The sequence below is a fragment of the Chiloscyllium plagiosum genome, unplaced genomic scaffold (assembly GCF_037043375.1).
Source record: "Chiloscyllium plagiosum isolate Xiang-an unplaced genomic scaffold, Cpla_swu_hap1 HiC_scaffold_2, whole genome shotgun sequence".
NCBI classification, from domain to species: Eukaryota; Metazoa; Chordata; class Chondrichthyes; order Orectolobiformes; family Hemiscylliidae; genus Chiloscyllium; species Chiloscyllium plagiosum.
In genome coordinates this window covers 148758682-148786185 of record NW_028270140.1, presented here as the reverse complement: position 1 = coordinate 148786185, position 27504 = coordinate 148758682, and the positions used below count along the sequence as shown (strand labels likewise).

At 39.4% G+C, this 27504-nt stretch overlaps 1 protein-coding gene across 3 annotated transcripts in view; it reads left to right on the top strand.

The window, feature by feature from the left end:
* The window catches only part of fam193a (family with sequence similarity 193 member A), a 233831-nt gene that overhangs the window by 154025 nt on the left and 52302 nt on the right, over positions 1-27504 (top strand). For all 3 annotated transcript variants that reach the window (XR_015751345.1, XM_043704026.2, XM_043704036.2), the window contains exons 5-10: positions 2327-2494; positions 6020-6248; positions 15897-16021; positions 21913-22060; positions 25453-25530; positions 27095-27210. Coding sequence is in view for 2 of the 3 variants with exons in the window: in XM_043704026.2 (XP_043559961.2) it covers positions 2327-2494; positions 6020-6248; positions 15897-16021; positions 21913-22060; positions 25453-25530; positions 27095-27210 (864 nt within the window). In the remaining variant the exon portion in view is untranslated. The remainder of the gene's footprint in view (positions 1-2326; positions 2495-6019; positions 6249-15896; positions 16022-21912; positions 22061-25452; positions 25531-27094; positions 27211-27504) is intronic.

Sequence of the window (27504 nt, the reverse complement as noted above, 5' to 3'; positions counted from 1 at the left end):
TTGGAGTTTCGAACACAGATAATAAGGAAATTATAGAACATTTTGATGTGGTATGTCCACAGCTCCATTTAAGGGGAAAGGTAGGTAGATAAGGTAGTGAAGAAGGTGTCTGGGATGCGTTCTATCATTGGGCAAGGTATTGAATACAAAAGCAGGAACGTTGGAACTGTATCAGACACTGATTGGCCTGCACTTGAGTTTTGTGTACTGCTCTGGTCAACACAGTAAATGCTGCAGGGAGACTACATTACAGATTGAAATTTAAAGAAGAAAGATTGCAAAGGCTAGGATTGTTTTCCTTAGAACACAGGAGACTGAAGAGTAACTTATTTGAGATGTACAAAATAATGAAAGGGTTTGAATAGAATATTTTCCTTGGCAAAAAGGTTTATTTCAGATGATTGATGAAAGGATTCTACCAGGAAAAGTTTTCTCACTTGAAGGGTAGTTGGCACCCGTAATTTGCTGCTGCTTTTAGTAGCTGAGGTTGAAACCTGTTTTAAAAGGAACTTGGATTTGTACCTGAAGCATTGTAACCCACAAAGTTGTGGATCAGGCTGCTGGAAATTGGGATGAGAATGGGTGGCAGATATGAAGGTGGAGTTGAGGCTAGAAATCCGATTGCCATGAATAGTGGAACAGTCTCTAGAAGGCTGAATGACCTCTTGATTTTTGTGCTTTTGTGAGCTATGTAGCTTTCAGTTCATCTATCCCTCTCCAAAATAGTGACTTCTGCCTCACTGATGAATGTTGCACACCATTTACACAGTTGAGGCCTGAGATCCGTCCTTGCAAGTATGCATTGTTACATTGCAGCCTCAGCAAATTGGCTATTTCATGGTCATTTGCCTGTTTTTAATACACAGTTGAATGATTCGTCTGTATTTTTATGTACCTTTAGAAATGTAAATAGGTGTTCGTGGTGTGCTTTTAGAGAACACTGATGACTCGATTACTGTGTTCTAGAATACTTGTATAGATGTGGTTGTGCATGGATTTGGGTCATCGATATAAAAAAAACACTGAGGTTGTTACAGGTTAGTGCATTGGAACAAAGATTTTCCAATGTTTCACAAACTGAGAATAATCATGACAATGATGTTGTAGACCCTCATTAAGTTAAGGTAGTGAGGGACCTTCACGTAACTCAAGGTTGAAATAGCTTTTTTAGCCCAGCAGCTTCTGTTGGTAGCCACATTGAATCATATTACAATTCTTCTTGGAAGTATCATTTTTGTCCTTCCCTCCTCCCTTCCCAACTTGTTCCTTCACTTCGTGGTAACGAAAGTGGCATTTCTTTCTTAATCAGTTCAACATCTTCAGTTTCCCAATCTTCACAGCTAAATGTGTGGATTTTTATTAGGTTATGTGTAACTAGGCAGTGTTGCTTATTTGAGTGCAAGGCATTTTTTCCTTCAGTTTCTTTAATACTTAATTGTCCTTAAATACAGCATAACTCCTTGATTTGTCAATAATCAGAGTTACTGTGGGGATTAATGTGAGCCGGAGCATTGAATTTGAATCTGACGTTTGCCAAGTTGAATAATTGTCAGCCTAATAGTTGCCAATTCAAATACTGGAGATTTACATACTTGGATGTTATTTAAGGATTGGTTTGACTTTATAGTGATGACTTCTGTAGTGGAATAGTTTGGTGACAATTTTGTTCAAGCTTGTGTGCAGAGAATAGATGTTTATGTGGAGGTACTTCTGAGTGCCTACGATCCTGAATGGGTGGCAGATATGAAGGTGGAGTTGAGGCAAGAAAAATAAAGATCATTGCTGGAATGGGAATGATGAATGGGAAAATTGGATATTTCCTCTGCATCTTCACGAGCAAGAGCAAGTAATCAATTTTAGAGTAGCTTTACAAGTTACAGAATTTGATTCAATAACTGCAATTTGTTCTAATGTGAACAGGAAATTAAAAACAGGAGTGTATACTCACTCCTTAAACTCAAGATCAAATGTGTATTTTAATTTCATTTACCTGGTTTGGATTCAATAACCTTAAATATTATCGCTTCACAAAGACAAGGTGATCTCAATTTTGACATTTTCACTGTTGCATGGTCTCAATCGCAGTTTGGAGGAGTGTGTTTTGAATGTCCACTACTCTTAATGTGAGGATGTGCTCCTGACGTTGCTTCTAAGCTGCCTGGCTCCAAATTTACGTGCCTCTCAGTAGCTTGAAGATGCACAGTTTAATCAGTGTGTAGGCTCTGTTTTGTGAACAGGAGTTGTTTCAAGGAAGTGGTTGCTTAAAATTGTGAATATTTTGTCCTTGAAGAGCGAGATAATATTTACTGAATATTCCCTTTTGCAGAGAAATATCAGCAGAGAACGAGCGTGAATCTCAACAGCTTCAGCATTATTGGTCAGAGGTACGATACATGGTTCGATGTATTTATCGCCAAGCTGGGACACCGTTAGCTGATGATCAGGATCAATCGTTGGTGCCAGATAAGGAGGGAATGAAAGAACTGGTAGACAGGTTGGTGGTTAATAATTTATGAAAATGTATTGTGGAAATCCCTGTAGTTGCATGAAAAACCCTTTTTAAAAATTCATTTTCTCATTGGATGGTTGACCAATCCAAGGCGGAGCCATTGAAAATACTCTGTACAAAAGACAAGTTGGAAGATTTAATTTGGGATGCTAAATTTGCTTATGTACATCTTTAAATGTTGTGCCATTTCTCTGTGAATGTTAACCAAGGCATTACCAAGTAATTTCTAAAGATTCAAAGGAAGAGATCCAAAGAACAGAAAAGGCAGAACCTTGTTCTCTTCCTGTTCAATGTTTTTTGTTTTATGAATGCTCATTTAATGATTGAATTAGGTACACTTGTTGAAAATGTCAAGGGTCTTAAAAGAAGTGGCTAGTGAGATAGTTAATTAAGTAGTTTTAATTTTCAAAAATCTCTCTATTGTAGGAAGGGTCCCATTAAATTAGAAATTAACAAATGTGAATCTTTCATTCAAGAATGAAAGCAGGAAACTGCAGGCCAGTTAGCTTAACATCTGTAAGAAAGAAAGAATATTAGAATCTATTAAATACGTTATAACATGGCACTTGGGTAAATTCAAGATAATTGGGTACGGTCAATTTGATTTTGTGAATGTGAAATTGTGTTTAACCAACCTATTTGATGTTCTTTGAGGAAATAACCACTGCTACAGATATAGGAGAACCAATGGATACGCTTTATTGGATGAAGTGCCACTTCAAAAGTTGTGTAGGAAATAAAAGCTTGTGATGTAGGGACTAGAATAGATTTGTACGGAAGGTCGGCTGGCTAATGAGTAGAAGAGAGTAGATTTGAAGTATAGTCTTTTTCAGGCTTGCAAAATGTAATGAGTACTGTTCTGCAGGGATTTCGCATGTTTATATAATTTGTACAATTGACTTGGATGAAAGGTTGCATAGTATGGTTGCCAAATTGATGACATAAAGCTAAGTAGATGGTAAGTTGTGAAGGTGACACAAGGCTGCAAAAAGGTATAGAAGAATTAAGTGAGTGAACATCTGAAATAGGATCAGAAGTAGACCATTCAGCCCCATGAATCTGCTCTGCCATTCAATAAGATCATGCATACTCCTAGCCATCCCCAATTCATTCATTCCTCTGCTTAACAAGAATCTATCAACTTCTATTTTAAAAATATTCCATGATCCTGCCTCCAGCACCATCTGAAGCAAAGAGTTCCAGACCTGCACAATCCTCTGAGAGAAAAGGAAAATCTCATCTGTCTTAAAAGGGGGTGACCCGTAACTTTTAAAAGTGTCCCTAAGTTCTAGACTGACCCAGTAGAGAAAATACCTTTTCCATGCCATTCTGGATCTCATCATTTCAACCCAAGTCACCTCTCAATCTTCTAAACTCCAGTCCAAACAAGCATCCAGTCCAACTTATCCTTCTAACAACCTGCTCTTTCCAGGTATCAATCTCCCAAACCATTTCTATACCGCCTGCAGTGTATTTATAATCCTTCCTTAAATAAGGAGAACAAAACTGCGCAAATATTTCTGCTGGTCTCACCAATGCCCTGTAGAATGAAGCACAATGTCCTTCCTTTTATCCTTATTTCAGTTCCTTTCAGAGTAAAGGATAATGTTCCTATAATCCTTTTGATTTCATGTTGACCTACATCCTAACTTATTGCAACTCATGCACCAGAAAACCTAAATATCTCTGCACCTTGGAATTCTACATTTATTCTTCATTTAATTCGAACTTTGCATTTTTAAATTCCTGCCCAAGTCAGATTCTTTACATTTTCCCACATTATACTCCATCTGCCTGATTTTTTTTTTATCCACTCTCAGCTTGTCAACATTTGTCCACAACTTTCTTGAATCTTCCTCTCAATTTACATTTTCTACCTAAATTGGTGTTGTCTGACAATTTAACTATCATGCTTTTCCTCCCCTCACCTAAGCCATTGATGCAAATTGTATGAAGATGACAGCCAGCTCAGACCCCTTTGGATAAAAGCAAATTACTGCAGATGCTGGAATCTGAAACCACAAGAGAAAATGCTGGAAAATCTCAGCAAGTCTGGCAGCATCTGTAAGGAGAGAAAAGAACTGATGTTTCGAGTCTAACTGACCGTTTGTCAAAGGTTTGACAAACGGTCAGTTAGACTCGAAACATCAGCACTTTTCTTTCCTTACAGATGCTGCCAGACTTGCTGAGATTTTCCAGCATTTTCTCTTTTGGTTTCAGACCCCTTTGGAAGTCCATTCACCACATCCTACCCATCACACCAGTCATGCCTACTGTTTTGTGACAATCAGGCAATCATCTTTCCATGTAAATATGGTACCCCTATGAAATGAGCTTTTATTTTCCACGATAACCTTTAATGTAAAATGTTGTTAAATGCTTTCTAGAAATCCTAGTATAGTGCATCTACAGGTTCCTCTTTATCCAGTTGGCAAAAATGCTGTGAAAGAATATAATCTGGGAATAAGTGAAACTGAAATTGTCAATTTTGGTTGATAGAATAAAAAAGCATATGATCTAAATGGTAAGAGATTGCTGAGCTCCCAAATGCAGTGGAATCTGAGTGTTCTAGTGCATGAATCACAAAGCTGGCATGCCAATACAGCAAGTAATAAGCAAGTTCATAGAATTTTTTTTTCCCCAGAGGAATTGAATATAAAAGTAGGGAGATCTGTTTCACTCATACAGGTCACTGTGTCTGAGGTGCGATGTCTGAGTACTGTGTATAATATTGGTTTTCCTGATTAAGGATATAAATGCTTTCAAAGCAATTTACTCAAGGTTTACCAGAGCGTAGCCTTATGAAGAAAAGGAAAATAGACTTCTATCCACTTGAGTTCAGAGGAGTAAACAATGACTTGATTGAAACATAGAAGATTTGGGATCATCTTGGCATGGTCAGAGTGGAAAGGACATTGTTCTTCTAAAAGAATCAAGAGTTAGGAGCCCTGTTCTAAAATCAGGGTTCATCCATTCAAGCAATTGAGAAAATTTTCGAGGGTCATGAGACTTTGGAACTCCTCCTGTTAAGGTAGTGGAAACCAAGCCCTTGAATACTTTTGTGCTCTGTTGATATGGAAGTCATTAAACTTTGTAGCAACTTTTGATCAGTTTGGGCTTGCATAAATTTGGATTTCTCTTCCTGCTGTTCTCCATTCGAATGATTAACTCTGTTAAACTCCATTTGTTCATGACAAATTTTAATTATCGTAGATAATTACATTAAATGATGTAGAATACCATACAAAATAAAATTATGCATAGCACAAAAAGGCACTTTGCATTGGAAGTCTCTAAACCAAAACGTTAACTCGCATGTGTTGTGAATGAGATGTAATATGTCGCGAGGCTTACACTGTACTCCCTCACTTGACTGTATTCCTGATGTATGAATGCCTGCTGGAGTAGGCTTAATTATTTTTATACACATATAGTTTTGTTTTTAATGTGAAAATGGAGACTTGTAGATGTTTAATGTGCTGTCTTTTTTATTTGTTTCCTTGGCCTTAGGTTATGTGAACGGGACCCCTACCAGCTATACCAACGTTTAGAACAGCAGGCCAGAGAGTATGTTTTGGAAATGAAGGTACGCTTGCTCCGACATTTGTCACTTGGGTCCAAGGTCACAACTGTGGCGCAGGGCCCACCACAGGCTCATCAGTTCATCTCGCTCTTATTGGAGGAATACAGCGCACTCTGTCAAGCTGCTCGCACAATCAGCACCTTCCTCATTACACTGGTAAGTTACAAGAACAAGCTATTGCCGCAATACTCTGCATCAATTTATCAGGCCTATTACCCACATCTATGAAGGTCAGAATAGCATCACAAATGTGTGAAGACCTCCAAGGACTTCAGAATCAGTCCAAAGACAGCATTTATTCCTAAAAATTGTTTATTGCTAAAATGTTCAACAGTTATTTCACGTAATCTTTTCGAACTGAGCCGAAATTGCAGCATTTGCAAATTAGGAATTGTAGTTCATGATGTAGAACACTGAGTGAATTCTGCAAACCTGAGGCAGATTAACAAATTGGGCATAAATGTTAGATGAAATTTGATTTCAGGAGGAAATGCAAAGTGTCAAACATACAACGGTAATACAATAAATGTGTTTAGGAGGAGAAAGTCACGGGGTACAGATACATAAATGTTTAAACAATAGACAAAAATGAGAAAGTTGGCGCATAACAGTAAAGCAGTAAGAGACTACTGAACAGTACTTGTTAACAGGGCTGTAGTTAGAATATTTTATCCAGTTTTGCATGTCTTGTTTTTGGAAAGCTTTTAAGAATGCGCCAGAGTTTCACTGAGCTGATACCAGGGATAAGATGTACTTTTGAGACATGAGCAACTGGAACTTCTTTCACCAGAATAGAAACATTTAAGAGGACATTAAATGAGAGATCCAGAATTAACAAGGGCTTTAATCAAAATATGGTGGAGGTTAACCATTTCTGCTCATCAGTCACTTAGCAGAAGAGATTGTTGAACCCTTTTGAACTGAAGGTTGATATGATATTAAATCTTTCTTCTTTTGTTTTTTTAAATTTTTTTCTCCATTTGGAATTTATTTCCTATTTTTGACTCGTATGAACCTATGTATCAGGAGTAGGCCATTCAGCCTTTGAACCTGCTCTGCCATACAATTAAATAATAGCTGACCTGACTACTCCACATTTCCACCCATTCCAAATAACCTTTCACCCATTGCTTATCAGGAATCGATCTAGCTCTGTCTAAAATAATCAGTGACTCGGCTTCCACTTCTTTTGATCCTCTTGCAGAATACAAAGTGATATTTTTGATGCATGTTTATCTTCTGTTTTTAACTCAGTTTATTTTGACTGGATCCCTTTTTTGCATTGTGCAGATCTGCTCTTTTTAGTCAGATAGAGTTTAACTTTGTCTGATCTGTCATTTCATACTATAAAAGTAGTGGTGTATATTACATGACAAGAGACCCTTTGGCACATCGAATCCGTGCTAGTAAACATGGTTGCTGTTTTCCTTTCCTCTCATGATTTAACTTCCCTTGACGATGATTCAAACTCAAATGCTTTCCCTGTTAAACATAGCATTCTCATCAAGATATACATCAAGGAAACACCTTTTGGTCCAACTCATCCACGCTGACCAGATATCTTAAATTAAGCTGGTCCCATTTGGCCCACATCCTTCTAAACCCTTCCTATTCATATACCCACCCAGATGCAATTTAAATGTTGTAATTTAAATAAGTGGCTCCACCACTTCCTCTGGCAGCCAATTCCATACACGCACTAAGAAAAAAGATTGTCCCTTAGGTCCCTTTTATACCTTTGCCCTCTCACCCTAAACCTATGCCCTCTAGTTCTGGACTCCCCCATCCCAGGGAAAAGACTTTGTCTATTTATCCTATCCATGCCCCTCATGATTTTATAAGCCTCTGCCTCCATCACGCAATGCATTTTGAATTCTAAACATTCACTACAAAAGTCTTCTCATGTCATACTATCTCTTTTTTGTTAATCATCTTAAGTCAGTGTTTTCTGCTTCTTGATATTCCCTCTAATGTGATTGGTTTCGCACTGTCTACTATGGCCAGATCTCTTATGATTTAAAAGGAAATATTGGAAAGTTTTCAAAGAAGGTTGAGAGCAGACCTGATCAGGAGATTGGTTCAAAGGACATGAAACTTTCTCGTGAATATTTTCAGTATTGTTCCTAATGTCTTCTAATCCTTCACCGGGACTGATGCTGATCCAGAAGAACTTTTTGCCTCTGAATGGAAAATAGTATTAGAATTGGAGCTAAGCCAGTCAGGAGAGAAATAGGGCAAACAGTTTCACACAGAATAGTCGAAATCTGGAACACTCCTCTGAGAGGTCTGTAGATTTTGGGGTAACTAAAACAGTTTTCAGTTTGGTAAGGTTATAAGGGGAGATAGAGTCAAACTGGGAAAATAATATTAGATCATGACTGAATTCTATGGTAAGGCAATTTGGACATCGATCTTGTGCAGCTTGTCCTAATTTTCCCTTAAGTTTAATTCCTCACTTTTTGGTTATCGAATCATACAGCTGTACAGCATGGAAACAGACCTTTCAGTCCAACATATCCATGCTGACCAAATATCCTAAATTAATCTAGTCCCATTTGCCAGCATTTGACCTATATCCCTCTAAACCCTCCCATTCATATACCCATTCAGATGCCTTATAAATGTTATAATTGTACCTGCCTCCTCCACTTCCTCTGGCAGCTCATTCCCACACAAGCACCACCCTCTGCATGAAAAAGCTGCCCCTTAGGTCCCTTTTTAAGTCTTTACCCCCCTCACCTTAAGTCTCTGCCCTCTAGTTTTGGACTCTCCCACCCCAGGCAAAAGACCTTGTCTATTTACCCTATCTATGCCTCTCATGATTTTTATGAACTTCTAAGGTCCCCCTCAGCCTCTGAAGCTCCAGGGAAAACAGCCCCAGTCTATTCAGCCTCTCCCTGTAGCTCAAACCCTCCAACCCTGGCAAAATCCTTGTAAACCTTTTCTGAACCCTTTCAAATTTTATATAATCTTTCTTATAGCAGGGAGACCGGAATTACACACAGTATTTCTAAAGATTTGGTTAGATTTAAGTCTCGGGTAGATCAGTGACCTAATCCATTCAATTCTAAAGTTTCATTGTAGCATTTACGAGTATACAGTTGTTTAACATGTTCTACAGGTAGGATAAACCGGGGGCTTGCAGAATTAAGTTTGTAAGATTTCAATGCAAAAACCAAGCCTTGATACTTCTCCCAGTTCCCAACTATTCTAAACTAACTTTTGACTGTGAGAAATTGCACTATTTATCCTTCAATCCCACTCATTCAGCATTCTTCCATGTATGAAAGGAGGAAGACAAAAACAAAATCCAATTCGGATGCACTGTCTTCATACGTCAGCAAAAGATGCACTATGTAGAGGCCGATTTGTGGCAGAATCTTTTTCTGTCACAAGTGCCAAACATGAAGCTTGCAAGCATTGAAAATTGTCTGTATTGGCTACTGCAGTCACTGTTGTCAAACTTCTAGCCATTGGTCAGGACAGTGCATGCTGGCCATAGATGGTGTTGGCATTTTCCTGTTATCAAGTAGTGACACCCGGATGCACTAATCTGCACTAATAGCCTTTATGTCACATATGGGTGTGCCTGAGCAAATAATTAGTCTTACTGGCTAAGTACAAACTTTCTTGAAGATTAAGTTGACCATGTTAAACAACAATAATCAAGCCACTTCAGTTTCCTTTCTTCCAAGATTGGGAAATCAAGTGACAAAGCATTGGTACAATCCATCAGACTGGTAGAAAGCAGCTAACCGGTCATTATATTCTGCTTATAAGTTTGCTCACCGAGCTAAAAGTCTTTTTTCAAATGTTTCATCACAATACTAGATAACATCATCAGTGAGCCTCCAGTGAAATGCTGGTGTTACATCCCACTTTCTATTTGTGTCATGGTTTCTTCAGGTGGCTGATATCATTTCCGTTTCTTTTTCTCAGAGGATGGTAGATGGGGTCAGAATCGGTGTGTTTACTGATAGAGTTCCAGTTAGATTGCCAGGCCTCTAGAAATTCCTGTGCATGTCTCTGTTTCGCTTGTCCTCCAATGGATGTGCTGTCCCAGTCAAAGTGGGGTCATTCTTCGTCTGTATGTAAGGATATTAGTGATAGTGGATCACATCTTTTGGTGGCTAGTTGGTGTTTGTTTATCCTGGTGGCTAGTTTTCTCTCTGTTTGGCCAATGTAGTGTTTGTTACAGTCCTTGCATGGTATTTTGTAAATGGCATTCGTTTTGCTGGTTGTTTGTTTAGCGTCCTTTTGGTTCGTCAGCCACTGTTCAATTGTTTTGGTAGGTTTGTGGGCTACCATGATGCGAAGGGGTCTGAGTAGTCTGGACGTCATTTCAGAGATGCCTTTGATGTAAGGTAATGTGGTTAGAGGTTCTGGGCATGTTGTGTCTGCTTGTTTGAGTTTGTTGTTGAGAAATCTGCAGACTGGGCTTATTGGATATCAATTCTTCCTGAATACGCTGTATAGGTATTTTTCTTCAGCTGTTCATAGTTCCTGGGTGTTGCAGTATGTTATGGCTCATTGAAATAATGTCCTGATGCAGCTCAGTTGGTGGGTTTTGCGGTGATTGCTTCTCTAGTTAAGTATTTGGTCTGTGTTTGTTCTACTGTGACATCTAGGAATGGGAGTCTGTTATCGTTCTCTTCCTCTTTTGTGAATATTATGCCAGTAAGGATATTGTTGATGGTGTTGTAGGTTTCTTCTAAAATATCCATCATAGGACAAGCTAACAGATACATGGATGGGAATTCCTAGATGACTGGCATTCTAACTGGAACTTCAATAAACGCATCGATTTGGACCCCATCTTCCGTCCCCTGAGGAAAAAGAACTGGAAATAATATCAGCCACCTTAAGAAACCAAGACACACAAATAAAAAGTGGGACATAATACCAACGCTTCAGCGGAGGCTCACTGATGATGTTACCTAACATGATGACGAAACATCTGAAAACACACCTTCCAGCTCAGCGAGCAAACTTACAACCAGAGCCTCAATCTGAGCTACAATTCTTCTCAAAAATCGCAAATGTCGTTATATGCCAGGGAGGTTTACTGACAGGCTTATACTCACTACTGTTCCTCAAAATTGCTTTCCTTTCCCCAGCAACCTTCACGAGGACAACAGGTCCTGTGAGTTAGTAGCAGTAGTGAAGTTCAAGCCCTTGAGTCCCCTTCACCATTTGATAATTGTGGCTGATCTTCTGCATCAACTCTACTTTCAAGATCTGAAAAGTTCTGCAGCATTGCTCCAGCCATAAAGACATTGTTTTGGTTTAATTAATGCACTCTTCTGCTTTTTATGAAAAAAAAGTGTTTTCAGTGTAGATGCTGGACTGGAAATCTTTGGTCCAATTTCTCTCTGCAATATAATTTTAACGAAGGCAGTGGCTTCATGGTAATACCACAGGAGTAACAGACAAGGCACCCAGGCCAATGCTCTGAGTCGTACACTTGAATTCCACCATGGAAATTGGTGAAAATTGATTTCAGTAAATATTTGGAATAAAGAGATTGCTTAATAGCAACCAATTTCATCTCTTATTAAGGAAAAAACCTACCTGGTTCACTAATGTCCTTTTAGGAAAGTAAGTCTGTCCTTACCTGGTCTGACCTCCACATGACTCCAGACCTGCAATTTGGTTGACTCTGCTTTCTAGGCAATTAGTGATGGGCAATAAATGCTGGCCCAGCCAGCAGTACCCATATCCATGAACAAATAATAGGCACCAAATCACAAGATTTTCTCTAATTAGTGAGGGACCAATTGGCCCTACCCTTGGATATTATTTGCCAATTCTGATGTATTGTTATGAACAGAATGTCTCCCTTCACATAAAACATGTCACCAGAATAGATTGATCCACCAAAGCAGAAAGTTGCAGTTCCCTTCTTTCATTTTACTCCCAAACACTCATTGCAAAATGCCTCTGCAATATGGGCCTAAACTATTTAGATTGCTTACAAACATTTCATAAATTAATATTTCATAAAAGTTGTTAAAATATTTTGATAAGGTACAAATTTGAACAGGTTCGATTGCTTTAATTGACAGGATGTTGGCTACAGCTAATCTGGGAACACTATTTGTGCTCAAATATGAAATGTATTTCAATAGTATCTTTCAAGACTGCGGTGGCTCAAAGTGACTCACAATTGACTACGTATTTCTGAAGTGCAATTGCTATTGTAATGTAGGAACTGCATCAGTAACTCCCACAAACAGAATTGAGATCATAGTCATACAACACAAACAGACTCTTCGGTCTAACCAGTCCATGTCAAACATAATCTTGAATTCTTTGGTCATTTTATAAAATTATGCTTCCCACCATATGTTTTCACAAAGATTGAAAACAAATCATGTTGGCCAGGTAAGGCCAGGTATAGACAAGGGAATTGAGACAGGCAGGATGTGAAATTTTCAAATCAGTCATGATCTTATAGGGGTGCAGCCTCGAGGAGCTGAATGGCCTCCTACTTATCCATATGTTTGTAAAATCCACAAATTGAAAATCAGCCAAAAGAGCAAAGGATGCTTCACTTTAATGCCTCACCCCAAAATGGCTGAGTGTCACTATAGATTGAGTGAAGACTCTGGAGTGAGATGTCAATCCACAATCTGCTGACTCAAAGGAGAGAATTCTATCCATTGATCCATAGAACTACCCTCAGGGTAAACAGGGAAGCAAAGCTACTTCCTGGCATCAGGAAACTGAAATTTTGGGAGCAGGTTAGGCACATTATCTTTGTGAATAAGGGAAAATCAAGCCAAGCAAATTATAAACTTAATTGATCCAGGTAAAACATGCTCACTCTGGACTAAACTTCAAATAATGGGGATTCAATTTCAAGAGGTTATCAATGAGAAATGGAAATAGTTAGCTTACCTGGCTGACCATTCCCCCCCCCTCAACACAGATATTAAGAGTGTGGAATAAATTACAAGGCTATTGTTCTGACCAATATTTATTCTTCAACCAACATCATATTGTCACAGTGCTGTTTTCAGCAACTTGCACTGTACAAACTGACAACCAGATTTTCCAAATTACAAGAATTGCAAAGTGCTTCAGTTGTAAAGTACTTTGGGATGCCTGGCAGGCATGCTAAGCACTAAATGAAGTTCTTTCTTTCCTTGAGATAGCTACCGTGAATGAGCTCAAGGCATGAGAGCAATTTTGAGAGAGAGAATGACTGATGGTGAAAAGCATGGACAGCAAATGAGCAAGTTTCCTTTTCCAGTTCCAAAATGTAATTTTTCCACAAGACCTTAAATGATCTTTAATCTTCCATTTTCACCAATAGCAAGTATTTAGCATCATGGAACTTGCTTAAACAGCACTTTTCAATAGAAGAATCATTGTTGACATCACAGTTTAGTGTACGCATACAACACTCACTTTTTCATAGCATCTGCTGTGGCAAAAAAGCCTAGACGCTTAATTAGAACTGTATGTAAGTTTGCTTGCTGAGTTGGGAGGTGCGTTTTCAGACATTTCGTAACCATACTCGGTAACATAATCAGTGAGCCTCTGGTGAAGCACTGGTATTACTGACCCACTTTGTATTTATGTATTTAGGTTTCCTTGGGTTGGTGATGTAATTTCCTTTTCATTTTCTCAGAGAGTGGTAAATGAGGTCCAAGTTGATATGTTTGTTGATTGAGGTCTGGTTGGAATTCCGTGCTTCTAGGACCCATTTACCACCCTCTGAGAAAAAGAACAGAAAATGACATCACCACAAGAACTGACATCACAGGAAATGACATTACCAACCCAAGGAAACCTAAACACAAATAGAAAGCAGGTCACTAACACCAGTGCTTCACCGGAGGCTCACTGAAGTTACCTAGTATGGTGACGAAACGTCCAGAAAGAAACCTTCCAACTCAGCAAGCAAACTTACATCCAGAACCTGAGCTACAAATCTTCTCAAAACTTACTAACTTAACTAGAACTATAGAATAGCCCTGAGCGTGACTGGTCTGAGCCCATATCAATTTCAATGGCAAGGGGAGTTCAGTTAGTCCCAGTTTCTCCCTAATTTTGTCATTTTTCTTCAACATGTATCTAATTTGCTTTTGAAAGACAGATGATTGAATCATTACCCATCACCATAAATACATTTCAATTGCTAACCACTTGTTGCATCTAAGTTCTCATTGCATCTGGCTCTTTATCCTAAATAAAGGAAATCAGTACCCTTTTGTTACCAATTTTAAACAAGATATATTAAAAGGTGACTGAAATAATGTTCTAGAACGGTCAAGTCTACTCATCTGGGCAATGAAAGTTGAAATTCTGAAAATAAAAGTTACCTTACATGCAGACAAGTTGGTGTCAGCCATTCAACTGCTTGACCTTGCTCTGCCATGTAATAATCTCAGCTAATCCAAATGTAGTTCTGAACTCAGCCACTAGAGGAAACATCCTTTTCACATTTACCAGTGTCAAGACTGTTCAGAATCTTAAACACTTCAGTCATAGAGCGACACAGCACAGAAACCATCTAACCAGTCCATGCCGAACATAATTCCAAAGTAAACTAGGTGTCTTCACACATATGTACATTTCACCCCCCCCGCAACCCCACCACTGACTGCTTTTAGCCCATGTTCCTCCAAACCTTTCCTATTCATGTACTTTCACAACGTTTAAGACGTTTTGGATTTGTACGCACATCCACCACTTCCTTGGGAAGTTCATTCCATACACAAGCTACCCTCTTGAAAAAAATCTTCCCCATGTCTTTAAAGTGAGAAAGAAAAATTTTTAAAATGTTTCCCCTAGTCTTGAAATCCCCCATCCTAAGGAAAAAATAAGTACCATTAACTCTATCTATATCCCTCATTTTATAAACGCTGCCTCTCAATCTCCTATGCTCCAGTGAAAAAAGTCTCAGCCTATTTAGCCTTTCTCTATAACTCAAAACTTCTATACCCAGCAGCTTCCTGGTAAATCTCTTCTGAACCCTCTCCAGCTTGATAATATCCTTCCTATAACTGTGCGCCAGAACTGGACACAGTATTCCAGAAAAGACCTCAATGTCCTGTACAACCTCTACATGACCTCTACCTCCTATACTCAAAGGACTGAGCAATGAAGACAAGCATGCCAAATGCCTTTTAACCACCCTGTGATGCAAACTTCAAAGAATTGTGTACCTATGCCCTAGGTCCCTCTGTTCTACAACACTACCCAACACCAAATTTATTAAGTCCTGCCCTTGTTTGTTATAGTAAAATGCAATGCCGCACATTTACCCAAATTGAACTCCATCTACCATTTTTCAGCCCATTGACCATCTGATCAAGATCCCTTTGTAACCTTAGAAAACCCTTTTCACTGTCTGTGTTACCAATTTTGGTGTCATCCATAAACTTACTGACCATACTTTCTATATTCTCATCCAAATCCTTTTCTTACAGTTGAAGACTGGAATTTTCAGAGAGCAAGTCACAGTAATGTATTGCTTTGTGAATCATACAGAAAAGCTAGATCATGGTTAAAATACAAGCAACCGTTTGAATCGTGGATGCTAACCTACTACTGTCATCAGCACTATTTCCAGAATGTACTCCTTCCTATGGCGACTTTGAGCGAGATTGCTAAATGAGGGACGTTTTTGTGATAAATCTGTTGAACTCTTGCAGCTGATAACTTTTCAGTAGCCCTGGATTTGTATCTATCTTCTGTGGGATGTATTAATTCCCTGCTTCATTGCATTCCTTACGTACTGAAAACTGTTCCAGTTGCATGAGCTATAGATGTCTTCCTTGTTTTTTCCTTTAGGAAAGTGAACATTTGAAGAAATTCCAGGTCACGTGGGAACTGCATAATAAGCACCTCTTTGAAAACTTGGTGTTCTCTGAGCCACTTCTGCAGAGTAGCTTACCATCACTAGTAGCACAGCTCCGGTAAGATTCTCTACAACTTACAAACTTTAGATTTAATGATTTATTAGATAAAGATAATAAGGAAAGCATAATAGTTCATAATGGTGTTTTTGTACTTAACACCACTGCTGACATGGACAAGTCCTTATTTTCATATTTTTTTGATACCCAGTGTCCTTGCCAGGTATCATTGGATAATATGAAGTGTAAAGTATCTTCTATTCAACCCAGTTTACTGACCTCTGAAAGACATTGTGTGCTGTTCTAATATAAGTATTTCCTCTTTAATGCTATCCATGTTTATGGCCTCTTAGACTAGACTCATGGTATGTGGAATGAGGATGATGACACATTTTGGAAGTTGATTTGCATGATCTCTGGAGAGCTATGAATTAATTTAACAATTAAACATCACACCTTAGTGGCCGTCAGAATGTATTTTAGAGACTTGTGGGGATAATCTAGTCTGCATCCGAGTAGAGTACTGAGAGAAGTGCTGCACTGGCAGAGATATCTTCCAGTAAATTGAACATAAAACACACAAGTACTACTAGATTAAAATTACTGAAATTTGCTACGTCTCACCTCGTCCAGATGGAATCCATTCTAGGTTGCTGACAACCCCATATCCTTCCTGGCTCCCATGTTAGTAGATGTGGATATTGTATTTAGCACTGTCCTCAAAAAAAACCTTGGTCTCTTCAACTGCCCAACTTCAAATCCCCTTTATTATGTAATGTCATTGAACGTTTTATTAAAACAGTACCTGTGGAAAGACAAACAAAGTTAATATTTGAATCTGGCATGACTCCTCTTCACTGGAGAAAAGCCATTTTAGATTCAAAACATTCGCCCATTTTTCCCAGAACTCCATACTTTAGTCCCTCCATGATTTGCCTTGCAATATTACTAAAATTGTTCTTAGCAAAGCCTCAAACATTTGTGTATAACTGACAAATGTAAACTTTCACCCTCTGTTCCATCTAAATGTGTCATTCTTTGATGTGGTTCACCTTACTATCCCTATTCCCTCCACCAATCTCTCTCTACTGTTGTCCAGCTAGATGCTTTTGCACTCACTTGGTTCTCATCTCATCTGTCTGATCATAGCACATACTCAACTGACTTGGCTTCTCTTCATATTCGTGCATCATTGCCTCTTGTGTTCACCAAAGATTTGTCCTTGCCTCCTCCTCATTTCTCATCTTTGTGCTATACTTGGTGAAATCAGTGGAAAATGCATCAGCTTCCCCACATGTGTTCACTTTCCTGTACACCATGTGGAGTGTGAACATGGCTGACTGGGCCAAAACTTACTACCCATCCCTAGTTGACCTTGAAGGTAGCGGTGAGCTGGCTTCTTGAACCACTGCAGTCCATTTGCTATACCTACAATGCCATTAGGAAGGGAGTTGTGAGATTTTGATGCAGCAACACTGAAGGAACAGTGACAAGTCAAGAAGGTGAGTGACTTCGAGGAGAACTTGCACATACTGGTACAAAAACAGACATTGCTGGAAAAGCTCAGCAGGCCGAGAAACATCTGCGGAGAGAAATCAGAGTTAACATTTCAGGTTGAGTGACCCTTACCGTAACCACTTGTGTTGCCGTTTTCAGGGATCTGTAGGCCAAGATCCCTCTGTATCAATGCTCCTGAGGATGCTGACACTTATAGTACATTTTGCACCTGAATTTGATCTTCCAAAATGCATCACCTTGCATTTTGTCTGGATTAAACTCCACCTATAGTTACCCTGTCCAAATCGACGTTCTATCGATATCCAACTGTATCCTTTGAACAATCCTCCTCACAATCTGCAACTCAGTCAATTTTGGTGTCATCTGCAAATTTGCAAATCAGACTTTTTATATTTTCATCCAGATTAATTATATATGATTACAAACAGTAAAGATTCCAGCTTTGATCCCTGCATAGCACCATTAGTCACTGATCTCCGATTTGAAAAGCACCCTTCCACCCCTACTCTGTCTTCTATGTTCTGTATCCATTGAGCCAGCCTACCCCAGATCCCTTTTGTACCAGCCTGCCATGAGATACTTTTTCAAATGCCAAAGTCCACTTAGGCAACATCAATCATTTCCTCATCATTCTTGTCACCACCTTAAGTAAAAAATGAACCAAGTTGGCGAGACATGCCCATCTCCGCACCTAGCCCATGCTGCCTATCACTAACAAGTCCTTTGATTCCAAATTTGAATAAACCTGTCCTCCGTATCTTCAACAGCTTCATACCACTGATGTCAGGCTCACTGGCCTGTAATTTCCTGGATTATCTCAGTTTCCCTTAAACGAAGGAACAAGATTGATCATTCTCCAGTCCTCTCGACTGAGGTCAAAGAGGATGCAGAGATATCTGTCAAGCCTCCAGCTATTTGGGCGGCATGGTGGCACAGTGGTTAGCACTGCTGCCTCACAGCGCCAGAGACCCGGGTTCAATTCCCGCCTCAGGCGACTGTCTGTGTGGAGTTTGCACGTTCTCCCCGTGTCTATGTGAGTTTCCTCCGGATGCTCCGGTTTTCTCCCACAGTCCAAAAACGTGCAGGTCAGTTGAATTGGGCATGCTAAATTGCCCGTAGCATTAGGTGTAGGGGAATGGGTCTGGGTGGGTGTGCTTCGGCGGGTCGGAGTGGACTTGTTGGGCCGAAGGGCCTGTTTCCACACTAAGTAATCTAATCTGATCTATTTCCTCCCTTGCCTCCCACCGTATCCTGAGGTAGATCCCACCTGGCTCTGGGGACTTGTATACCTTAATATATTTTACGAAACCCAACACTTCCTCCTTCATTATGTTGAGTATTTGCACACCTTTCCCGAACCTCAACATCCCTCACGTCCCTCTCTCTGGTGAATACCAATGTAAAGTATTCATTAAGGATCTTGCCCATTTCCAGTGGCTTCGCACCCTCCTTTATCCTTGAGTGGGCCTGCTCTTTGCCTAGCTACACTTGTGCTCCTGATATATGTATACAATGCCTTGGGATTCTCCTTAACCCTGATGGCAAATGACATTTCATGGCCCCTTTAGCCTTCCTAACTCCATGTTTGAGTTCCTTCCTACTTTCTTATATGCTTGAAGGACTTTGTCTCTTTTCAGTTGTCCTTAGGTGTTCTTCCTTTTTTGAGTAAGCTGGTAATTTCCTCTGTCATCCAGCGTTCCCAAATCCTGCCATTCCTGTCCTTCACTTTCACAGGAACATGCCTGTCCTGCACTCTAATCAACTAGTCTTTAAAGACTCCCACTTTTCAGATGCAGATTTACCCTTAAACAGCTGCTCCCAATCCACATCCTACAATTTGTGCCTAATTCTGTTATAGCTGTCCTCCCCCAATTTAACACCTTCATCCAAGATCCACTCTTGTCATCCGTAAGTATCTGAAAATCTATGGAATTATGGTCACTATTCCCAAAATGGTCCCCACTGAAACTTTAATCATGGGGCTGGGCTCATTTTCCAGTACCAGGCCCAGAATGGCCCCCTCCCAGTTGGATTATCCACATACTGTGTTTAACAAACCCTCCTGGAAATACATAACAAATTGCTCCCATCCTAGGGAGTCCCAATTAATATGAGGGAAGTTTAAATCAGCCCTTTTTTTTTACCCCTACATCTTTCCACAATCTGACTATATATCTCTTCCATTATCTCCCACTGGCAACTATGAGATCTGTAGTACAATCCTAGCATTGTGATTGCACGCTTTCTATTCCTGAGCTCTGCCCATAATGCCTTGCTGCAAGAATCCTCCAAGGTGTCATCCCTCAGCTGTGATATGTTCCCAACCAGTAATGCAACTGCCCCATCTCTCTCGCTTTCTTTCTTAACCATAAATGTCCTATTAAGCTGCCAATCCTATCCCTCTTTGAACGATTTTTCTGTGATAGCAACAACATCGTAATTGCATGCATTAATTCAAGCTCTCAGTTCATCTGCTGTACCTTTTATACTTGTATTGAAGCAAACAGAGTCTAAAGCTCCAGTGTCACTGAGCTCAGCAACCTCTCCCTGACTGCTCTTCCTCTTACCTATGTTTGCCTTGGTCTGAAGCTCTTCTCCAGTATCTATACAACTGACTTGCTGCTCCAGTTCCCACCCCCTTGCTACACTTCCTGAATGGCATTATCAATCCTCCCTGCTAGGAGACTCCCCACACCACCACCAGCACCTGTGCGCACATGCATGCACACGTATACACACAGTTTAGGTGCTACTCATTCTTCTTGGACAGAATCGTGCCTTTCCTGGAAACCATCGCAATGATACACAGCTGAAACCCTCCCCCACTGCATTTAAGGAGAATCTCTGCATTAGGATCTCCATTTTATTTATTTTTTGTTTTTATTTTTAGTTTAAGTTTGTTCTGTTTTCACATTTTACTTCTTTCAGCATTGTGAAGAATTTTGAATCCAAGCTGGAGTTCTTGCACTATTAATGATTGTGGTCAGTATGTGATCAGTTTATCAGAAATTAAGTTGAATTTATTTAGTGTTTGAAAAAATGTTTGTAAATTATCTTAACAAATACCGTATGTTGATTTCGGCCTCTTTGGAAAGGATGTTTGCAGCTAGTCTGGTGAATTAGAGAAGCAGGCTCCTCCCATTAATCTTGACTCAATGATATGTATTAGTAATCCAATCACATGTTAATACTAACTGAAAATAGGGTTGATGTAATGTCACCTGTGGCCAAATAACCTGTCAACATTTGAACAACAGCTGAGGTAGCAGACAAATGACCGTTAATTTGAGTTGCCATGAAAGTTGCAACAAGTTACAGCCTTCAAAAGGGAAAGCGAGAGCTGAGGAGTAAAATGACAGAAGTTTTTTTTAATGAAGAATATTTAAAACTATGGCCAGCTATTGCATATGTTAGTGCCTTTGTTCACCCTTAGATTGTGAATATATTTGTTGCCTTTCATCTTGAGAGTGGATGGCACTGTGTTGATCAATTTTGTTAACCATCACCTGGCATGTTTCGTAGCTCAATGAGTGTGTTCATTCTCATAATAACAGATCATTGGTACCTGAATTAAGATTCTGATGCCAGTGAAATCTACTGGACTTTACATCCTGCAAAATTGCATTATTCTAACTAACATAGTTAAACTAGAAATCTATTGTACTACCATAATGGGTTCTTGTTATTGAACAGTGTCATTAGAGATTTGGACAATATCAAAATTAGCACACTGACATTTCAGCTGCCTCCTTGAGTTATGCTGTAGACGCACTGGCCATTTGCTAAATTATTGTGCTTTTGAGTTGAAGATTATGATCATATTAAGGACAGTTTGAGCCACCCCTGTTTCAGTAACTCAATCAAGGATTGTAATCAATTAATTATGCATCCTGAGACTGAGTTTGAGAACTCATTGAAAATGCAGTGGGCTTCCATTGCATTTTCTTGTTGCTTACAGAAAATCTATAAGAGATAGTGACCTGTAGGTTAGCAAATGTTTGTAGCATTAAATCAATCATCACTTTTTTTTTTAACCCCTTTCACTTTCAGGATATTTGTCAACGAAAGCCCTGCCCATCTATAACTGTCTATCTCATCATAACCCTTCCCAGTGCCAGACAGTACAAAAGGAGACCATTTGACCCACCAAATATATTGTTATTCTGTGAAAGAACTGCCCTATTTATTTTTGTTATTTTTTTGAGTTTCAGTTCCAGTCAATGATTTCCTCAAATTCCTATACAATAATAATCTTTCTGAAATTGGTTGCTGAAGATTTTCCCTCTGTTATTTTTTATCCTCCCACCCAGTAATTAATGTTGACAGTAGTTGGGATTGGTAGTGTACTTTATTGCAGTTTATGTAACAATGCTCTGCAGTTTATATTCTCATCTGTTTGACTTGAATATTTATGCTGACACTGATCTTTTAAGGCTGGGGACAGCATCGCACGACTCGTACAGTGAGGACATGTATAGTACATTACTACAAAGGTACTTACAGATGGACCAAGAGATGAGTCGAGTTGCTGCAGAGTGGTTAGAGTGTCAAAAGCGAATAGATGATTATGTGGATGAACAGGTGAAGTTTTTTTCCTACTCAAATCATTTTGCAATTTCAAGCTCAAAACTTAAATGCTTTGAAACATTTTTCAAAAAGTATGCACACATTTCAATGAGTCTTAAAATGACTTGTGGATAGAAGTTTCAGGTACCAGTTTGTTTTCTGGAATGTATTTGAAAAATGCCTAAGTTAATTATAGAACTATAGGTCTCACGATCTTTACAGTGGAGATCAACTAAATTGTCTTATCCAATTTTTATATAGTGTAATAGCTATTTGTTATGACTTTATTTTTAACAAACTAATTCAAAGCATAAAACACTGCAGCAAGCAGCAAACACACAGGCCATTCATCATCTGTTTCAGTTTGTCTACAGACTACATATATCCTAATTCCAGCCGAGGTGGGTAGAATGTCCCTGGGAAGAAGGACAAGTAAGAGCACTGTTATAACGCTTCCTCAGAGCTAGCTATCGAGTAAAGGAGTCTTATATTAATGTAATTTCAAAAATTGGGATTTCCCAAATACTTTTCACTTCTATTTTGCTTTTCTCAACAATGTCCAGTAGCATCCCAGGATTTCTGAGAAAGTGAATTGATCCCATCATGCTGTGTCCCTCCCCTACTCTCTTCTTTCGCTTGCCATGCCCTCCCCAAAAAAGTAAATCTTTTCCTGTAAAGAGTGCAATGCTAGCAGCACAACAAGTCATGTAAGGAGATGTTTGAAGGAATATCTCAACAGAGAAAACCAAGGGGTAGAAAGTTCAAGGACGGTATTCCAAAGTTCAGAAGCTGTGCAACTGAAGGGAAGACCACCCATGGTGAAGAGGTTAAGAGCTGTTCAAGAGGAGTGCAGGGCATCTCGTTGTGATCTAATGTGGAGAAGACTTTAGATCTAATAGAATGAGGAATAGGTGATGGATATATTAGCTGAGTGAATTAAGTTTGAATTGGTTTACGACTGTGGCGCAGTAAGTCAGTGAGGTGAGTGCGTCTAACTGAAATATAGCTCATGTAAAAGTATGGACTAGAATTCTGTTTTAAAAACCAGTTACTTTTTGGAACATAAGTCTTGGGCACTTGTGCAACTAGAGGAGATTACAAAGATCAGTAGTGAGACCATGAGAAGGTAAAATCTAGAAGTTGCTTGACCAAGAACCAATGTAGTGTCAAATTTTATCTTATTCTCTGCTGAAATGCCTTTCGATACTTTACGCCATTAGGCTGTGAGGTGCTAGGATTCCCATGTTGCTCTCATCTTTATAGGTGGTAATGATTGTGGATTTGGAAGGTGCTGTTGAAGGAGCCTTGGTAAATGTTTGCAAAGAATCTTGTAGCTGTTGCACACTGCTACTACTCTGCATTGGTATTAGTGAAGAAAGTGAAAGTCAAGTTTGTGGATGACATGGAAGAGTTTGGAATGCAAGTGGTGAGGATGATACGCAGATTTAGACAGGCAAAGAAAATGGGCAAACGGTAGGTGGGATATAATGCGGCGATGTGTGAGCTTATGTAATTTGGGAGGAAGAATCGAGGAGCTCGATATCATTTACATAGAAAAAGATGGCAGAAAACTCCAGCACAAAGGGGTTTGGGAGGACTTGTGCGTAAATCACAAAAAGTTAAGTTCTACAGGAAATAGAATCATAAGATCTCCACAGTGCAGAAAGAAACCACTCGGCCCATCAAATTTGCACTGACCTTCAAAGACCATCCCACACAGATCCAGACCCCCCCTCTAGTCCCCGGACCCAGCATTTAGCATAGCTAATCCACCCAGCCTGTGCACCTTTGGAATGTGGGAGGAAACCAGAAACCCATGTGGGCATGCAGACAACTGCCCAAGGTTGGAATCGAATCTGGGTCCCTGGCGCTGAGAGACAGCATGCTAACCACTGAGTCATCCTGCCTCACTGTAGGGAAGGCAAATGGAATGCAGGCCTTTATTCTAACAAGTCGTTTGAAGACCACAGCTAAAACGTTGTGAACAGTTTTGATCCCCTTATCTAAGGAAGGATAAATTGGCATTGGAGGAAGTTCAGAGAAACTTAACAAAACTATTGGTGGGTATGAAGGGACCATCTTAAGAAGAGAGGTTGGGTCGGTTGGGTCTGTATTCATTGAAATTTAGATGAATGAGATGTGCCCTTATTGAAGTACACAAGATTCATGGGAGATTTGACAGGCTAATGTGGAAAAGTTTTACCCATTAGTGGGGGAGTCTTAGGACCAAAGGATATAATCTCAGAATTAGGTGTTACATATGTAAGACAGATGAGAAATTTCTTCTCAAGGGTAGAAAGTTTGTGGAATTCTTTACCATATAGGTTTGCCGAGGCAGGATCATTAAATATATTCAAAGCAGAGATGGAAAATCTTTTATTCAGTAAAGGTATCAGTAATTATGGGGAAAGGGCGGGAAGGTGAAGATAAGGATTATCAGATGAACTAGATCCGTATTGAATAGCAGAGCAGATTCACTGGGTTGAGTAGCCTATTTCTGCACCTCCATCTCATGGTCTTAAGGAATGTTTGTGGGCATGATGCCGAGCAAGCAGGCAACTTTGTCTCAGGTGATGTCAAGCTTCTTGAGTAGTGATGAAGCTGCACTCATCAAGGCAAGTGGGAAGTATTCCATTACACTCCTGAAATGTGCCTTGGAGATAATTGATAGACTTTGAGGAGTCAGGAGGTGAGTTAATCACTGCAGGATTCTTAGCTTCCAACTTACTCCTGTTGTGACAAATTTTATTTGGCTAGTCCTCTTCTGTTTCTGGTCAGTAACCCAAAGGGTGGTGCGAATGGGGTATTTAGTGATGATAAGGTCGTTGAATGTCAGGAAGCAATAGTGAGATGCTCAGGTGTTGGCAACAATTGTTGTTTGGCATTTGAATGGCACAAATGTGATTTGTCACTTGTCAATGGATATTGTCCAGGTCTTGCTGCATTTGGAGATGAATTCCTCAGTATCTGAGGAATCACAAACAGTACTGAACACTATGCAATCATCAGTGAACCACTTCTGAGTTCATGATGGAGGGAAGATCATAGATAGAGATGATTGGGCCAAGGTCACTACCCTGAGGACATCCTGCAGAGGTGACCTGAAGCTGAAGTGATTGACCCCAAACAATAACAACCATCTTCCTTTGTGTGCTTGATATAACACCGACCAGAAGAAAGTTTTCACCTAATTCTTATTGACTCTAGTTTTGCTGTGGTTATGTGCTCAAGTCCCTGAACTGGACTTTGCACCATGTTCTGGTGGCACGAAGCTTCTGCTGAGTTAAGAAATCACCTGGTGTTAAGACAACACTTCTTCAAATTAGAAGAAAAAAAAATCAGTGAACAGAGTTGGACTCTAAAACTATTGGACCACATCTGAATAGCTACTTTTCTCTCCTCGTTAGATGGCAATGAAGACAAAACAACGTATGCTGAAGGAGGACTGGGAGTTCTTCAAACAGCATCGTTTATTGGAAGAGCAGGTAAACTGATATCTTCTGCTAACATGTTTGTGAATCAGGTGATCTGAACATCTTGGCTTGTTCAGCACAAAGAGACATGATCTTAAACTTTAGTGTTTAGAGATGATGTCAGGAAATACTTCTCATTCAAGACTGGAAATCTGTAACTTTTCCCTTTTAAGGTTGCAAATTTCAGAATGGAAATTGATTGTTTGGCAGAGGTTATTAAGAGTTGCATAATCAAGAGGTTAACTTGGGTTAAAATAACAACCATGCCTGATCTCCCTGTATAATGGAACATGCACAAAGAACTGAATGGATAATTTATGTCCTTATGTTCCATTGTATCACAAATCATTCTCAATTGATTATTTGATAAATCTTCAGATTTGAATGCAAAGCAGCAGAGTTTAGAATGCTCATTCAAATTGTTGTTTACAAGAGTTAATATGGCTAAGGGGGTTGTCGCATCATGTATAAATATTAAACTGACTATTTGGCTTGTTTGCCTCACAGTCAGATGACTGGGAACTTGAGCTCTATACCAGCACTGAAGTACCTAAAACTGAGTCTGCCACTTCAGTGCATCACTGAAAGGTTGCTACTTCACCAGAAGTGCTGTAATTTGGAAAAGGCGTTAATTGCCAAGGTCCTATCTTTTTGTTGAAGTTGATGTAAAGTCAAGAAAATTGACAGCATAGGCCAAAGCCTTTCCATTAATCCTGGGCTAAGCAGCTGCTCCTTCAGTCAACTTGATAATTAGATCACCATCTGAGATAGCTCATTCATGGCCTGTGGTTGCTTGATAGTTGTCCTGTTAGCTTCATGGGAGGGAACACAGACAAATTAATTTGTTCAATGTTCTAAAAAGATGCATTACTTAATGAGTGGAAGGTTATTTGAGATGATAAATTGTGCTGGAAATATTCAAGTCATCCAGTGATTCAAATTGAATGAGATTAAAACAGCACCTTCCTGTCAGACTAATAATTGTTAACACACAAATTAGTGACTGAATGAAAATAATTAGGAAAGATTGGGAGGTGGACAATAAGTGTACATTTTACATGACATCAGGATATATCCACACTCCAGTGAAGCTCAACGCAAGCTGGGAGGACAACACTACATTTTCGGCATCTTACAGCCTTCGAGTTTAACAATTTTACAGCATGGAATTACACTCCCAGCCATCCCCAAAACAATTTCTATTCTCACGTTTACTCTGAGCTTTTAAGCGGTGGTCTACCATTTTTGCAACACACCTCTAGCTAAGTTCGCCACTTGCTGTTTTTGTGAGTCCATCTTTTATTCTGATTTTATTAAACAAATATGGATAGCCTTCTAAAATGCCATTTGTTTTAGGTTTTCTAGCAATCACTAAAGCCCACCTTTAACTACCTTTCCTGCCTAGTTGTTCATTTTTCAAAATAGCATGACCCTAATGTGTTGAAAGACCCTAATTGTTTACCCCTCTACTTTGTATTAAAATAGTGATAATGCATCTTGTGCCTGACATTTCCTATTCTTTATGGTCTTTTCATGTTCTGTGTTCTATTTGTTAAGAATCACCATTTTCTTCCAGCTTACAAACAGCAAGAAAGCACTAACTGGGGAGAATAATTTCACAGACACAATGAGGCATATGCTGTCATCACGACTGAGCATGCCTGATTGTCCCAACTGTAATTATAGGCGTAGGTAAGTGTCCAGAGAACATGTATGTGGAATGATTATGATTCAATATTTCCGTGTATTAAGTGTTTAAAAAAAATTGGATTTTTTTTTTGTTAGTAGTCTTCTCCCTTATATCCATATTGTTCCTAGAATAGTGATAGGGAGAAGGTTCGCCAGAAGGTTTCTCGTGCAGTTGTTTTATTCAACTGACATTTTCCCATATCTGTATGTAATCCCTCATTCTGTGCCGTAGTTAACATTTTCATCATCTTGCTAAATATCAGTTTGGTCTGTTTATTCAGTCAGGTATCCATGGGT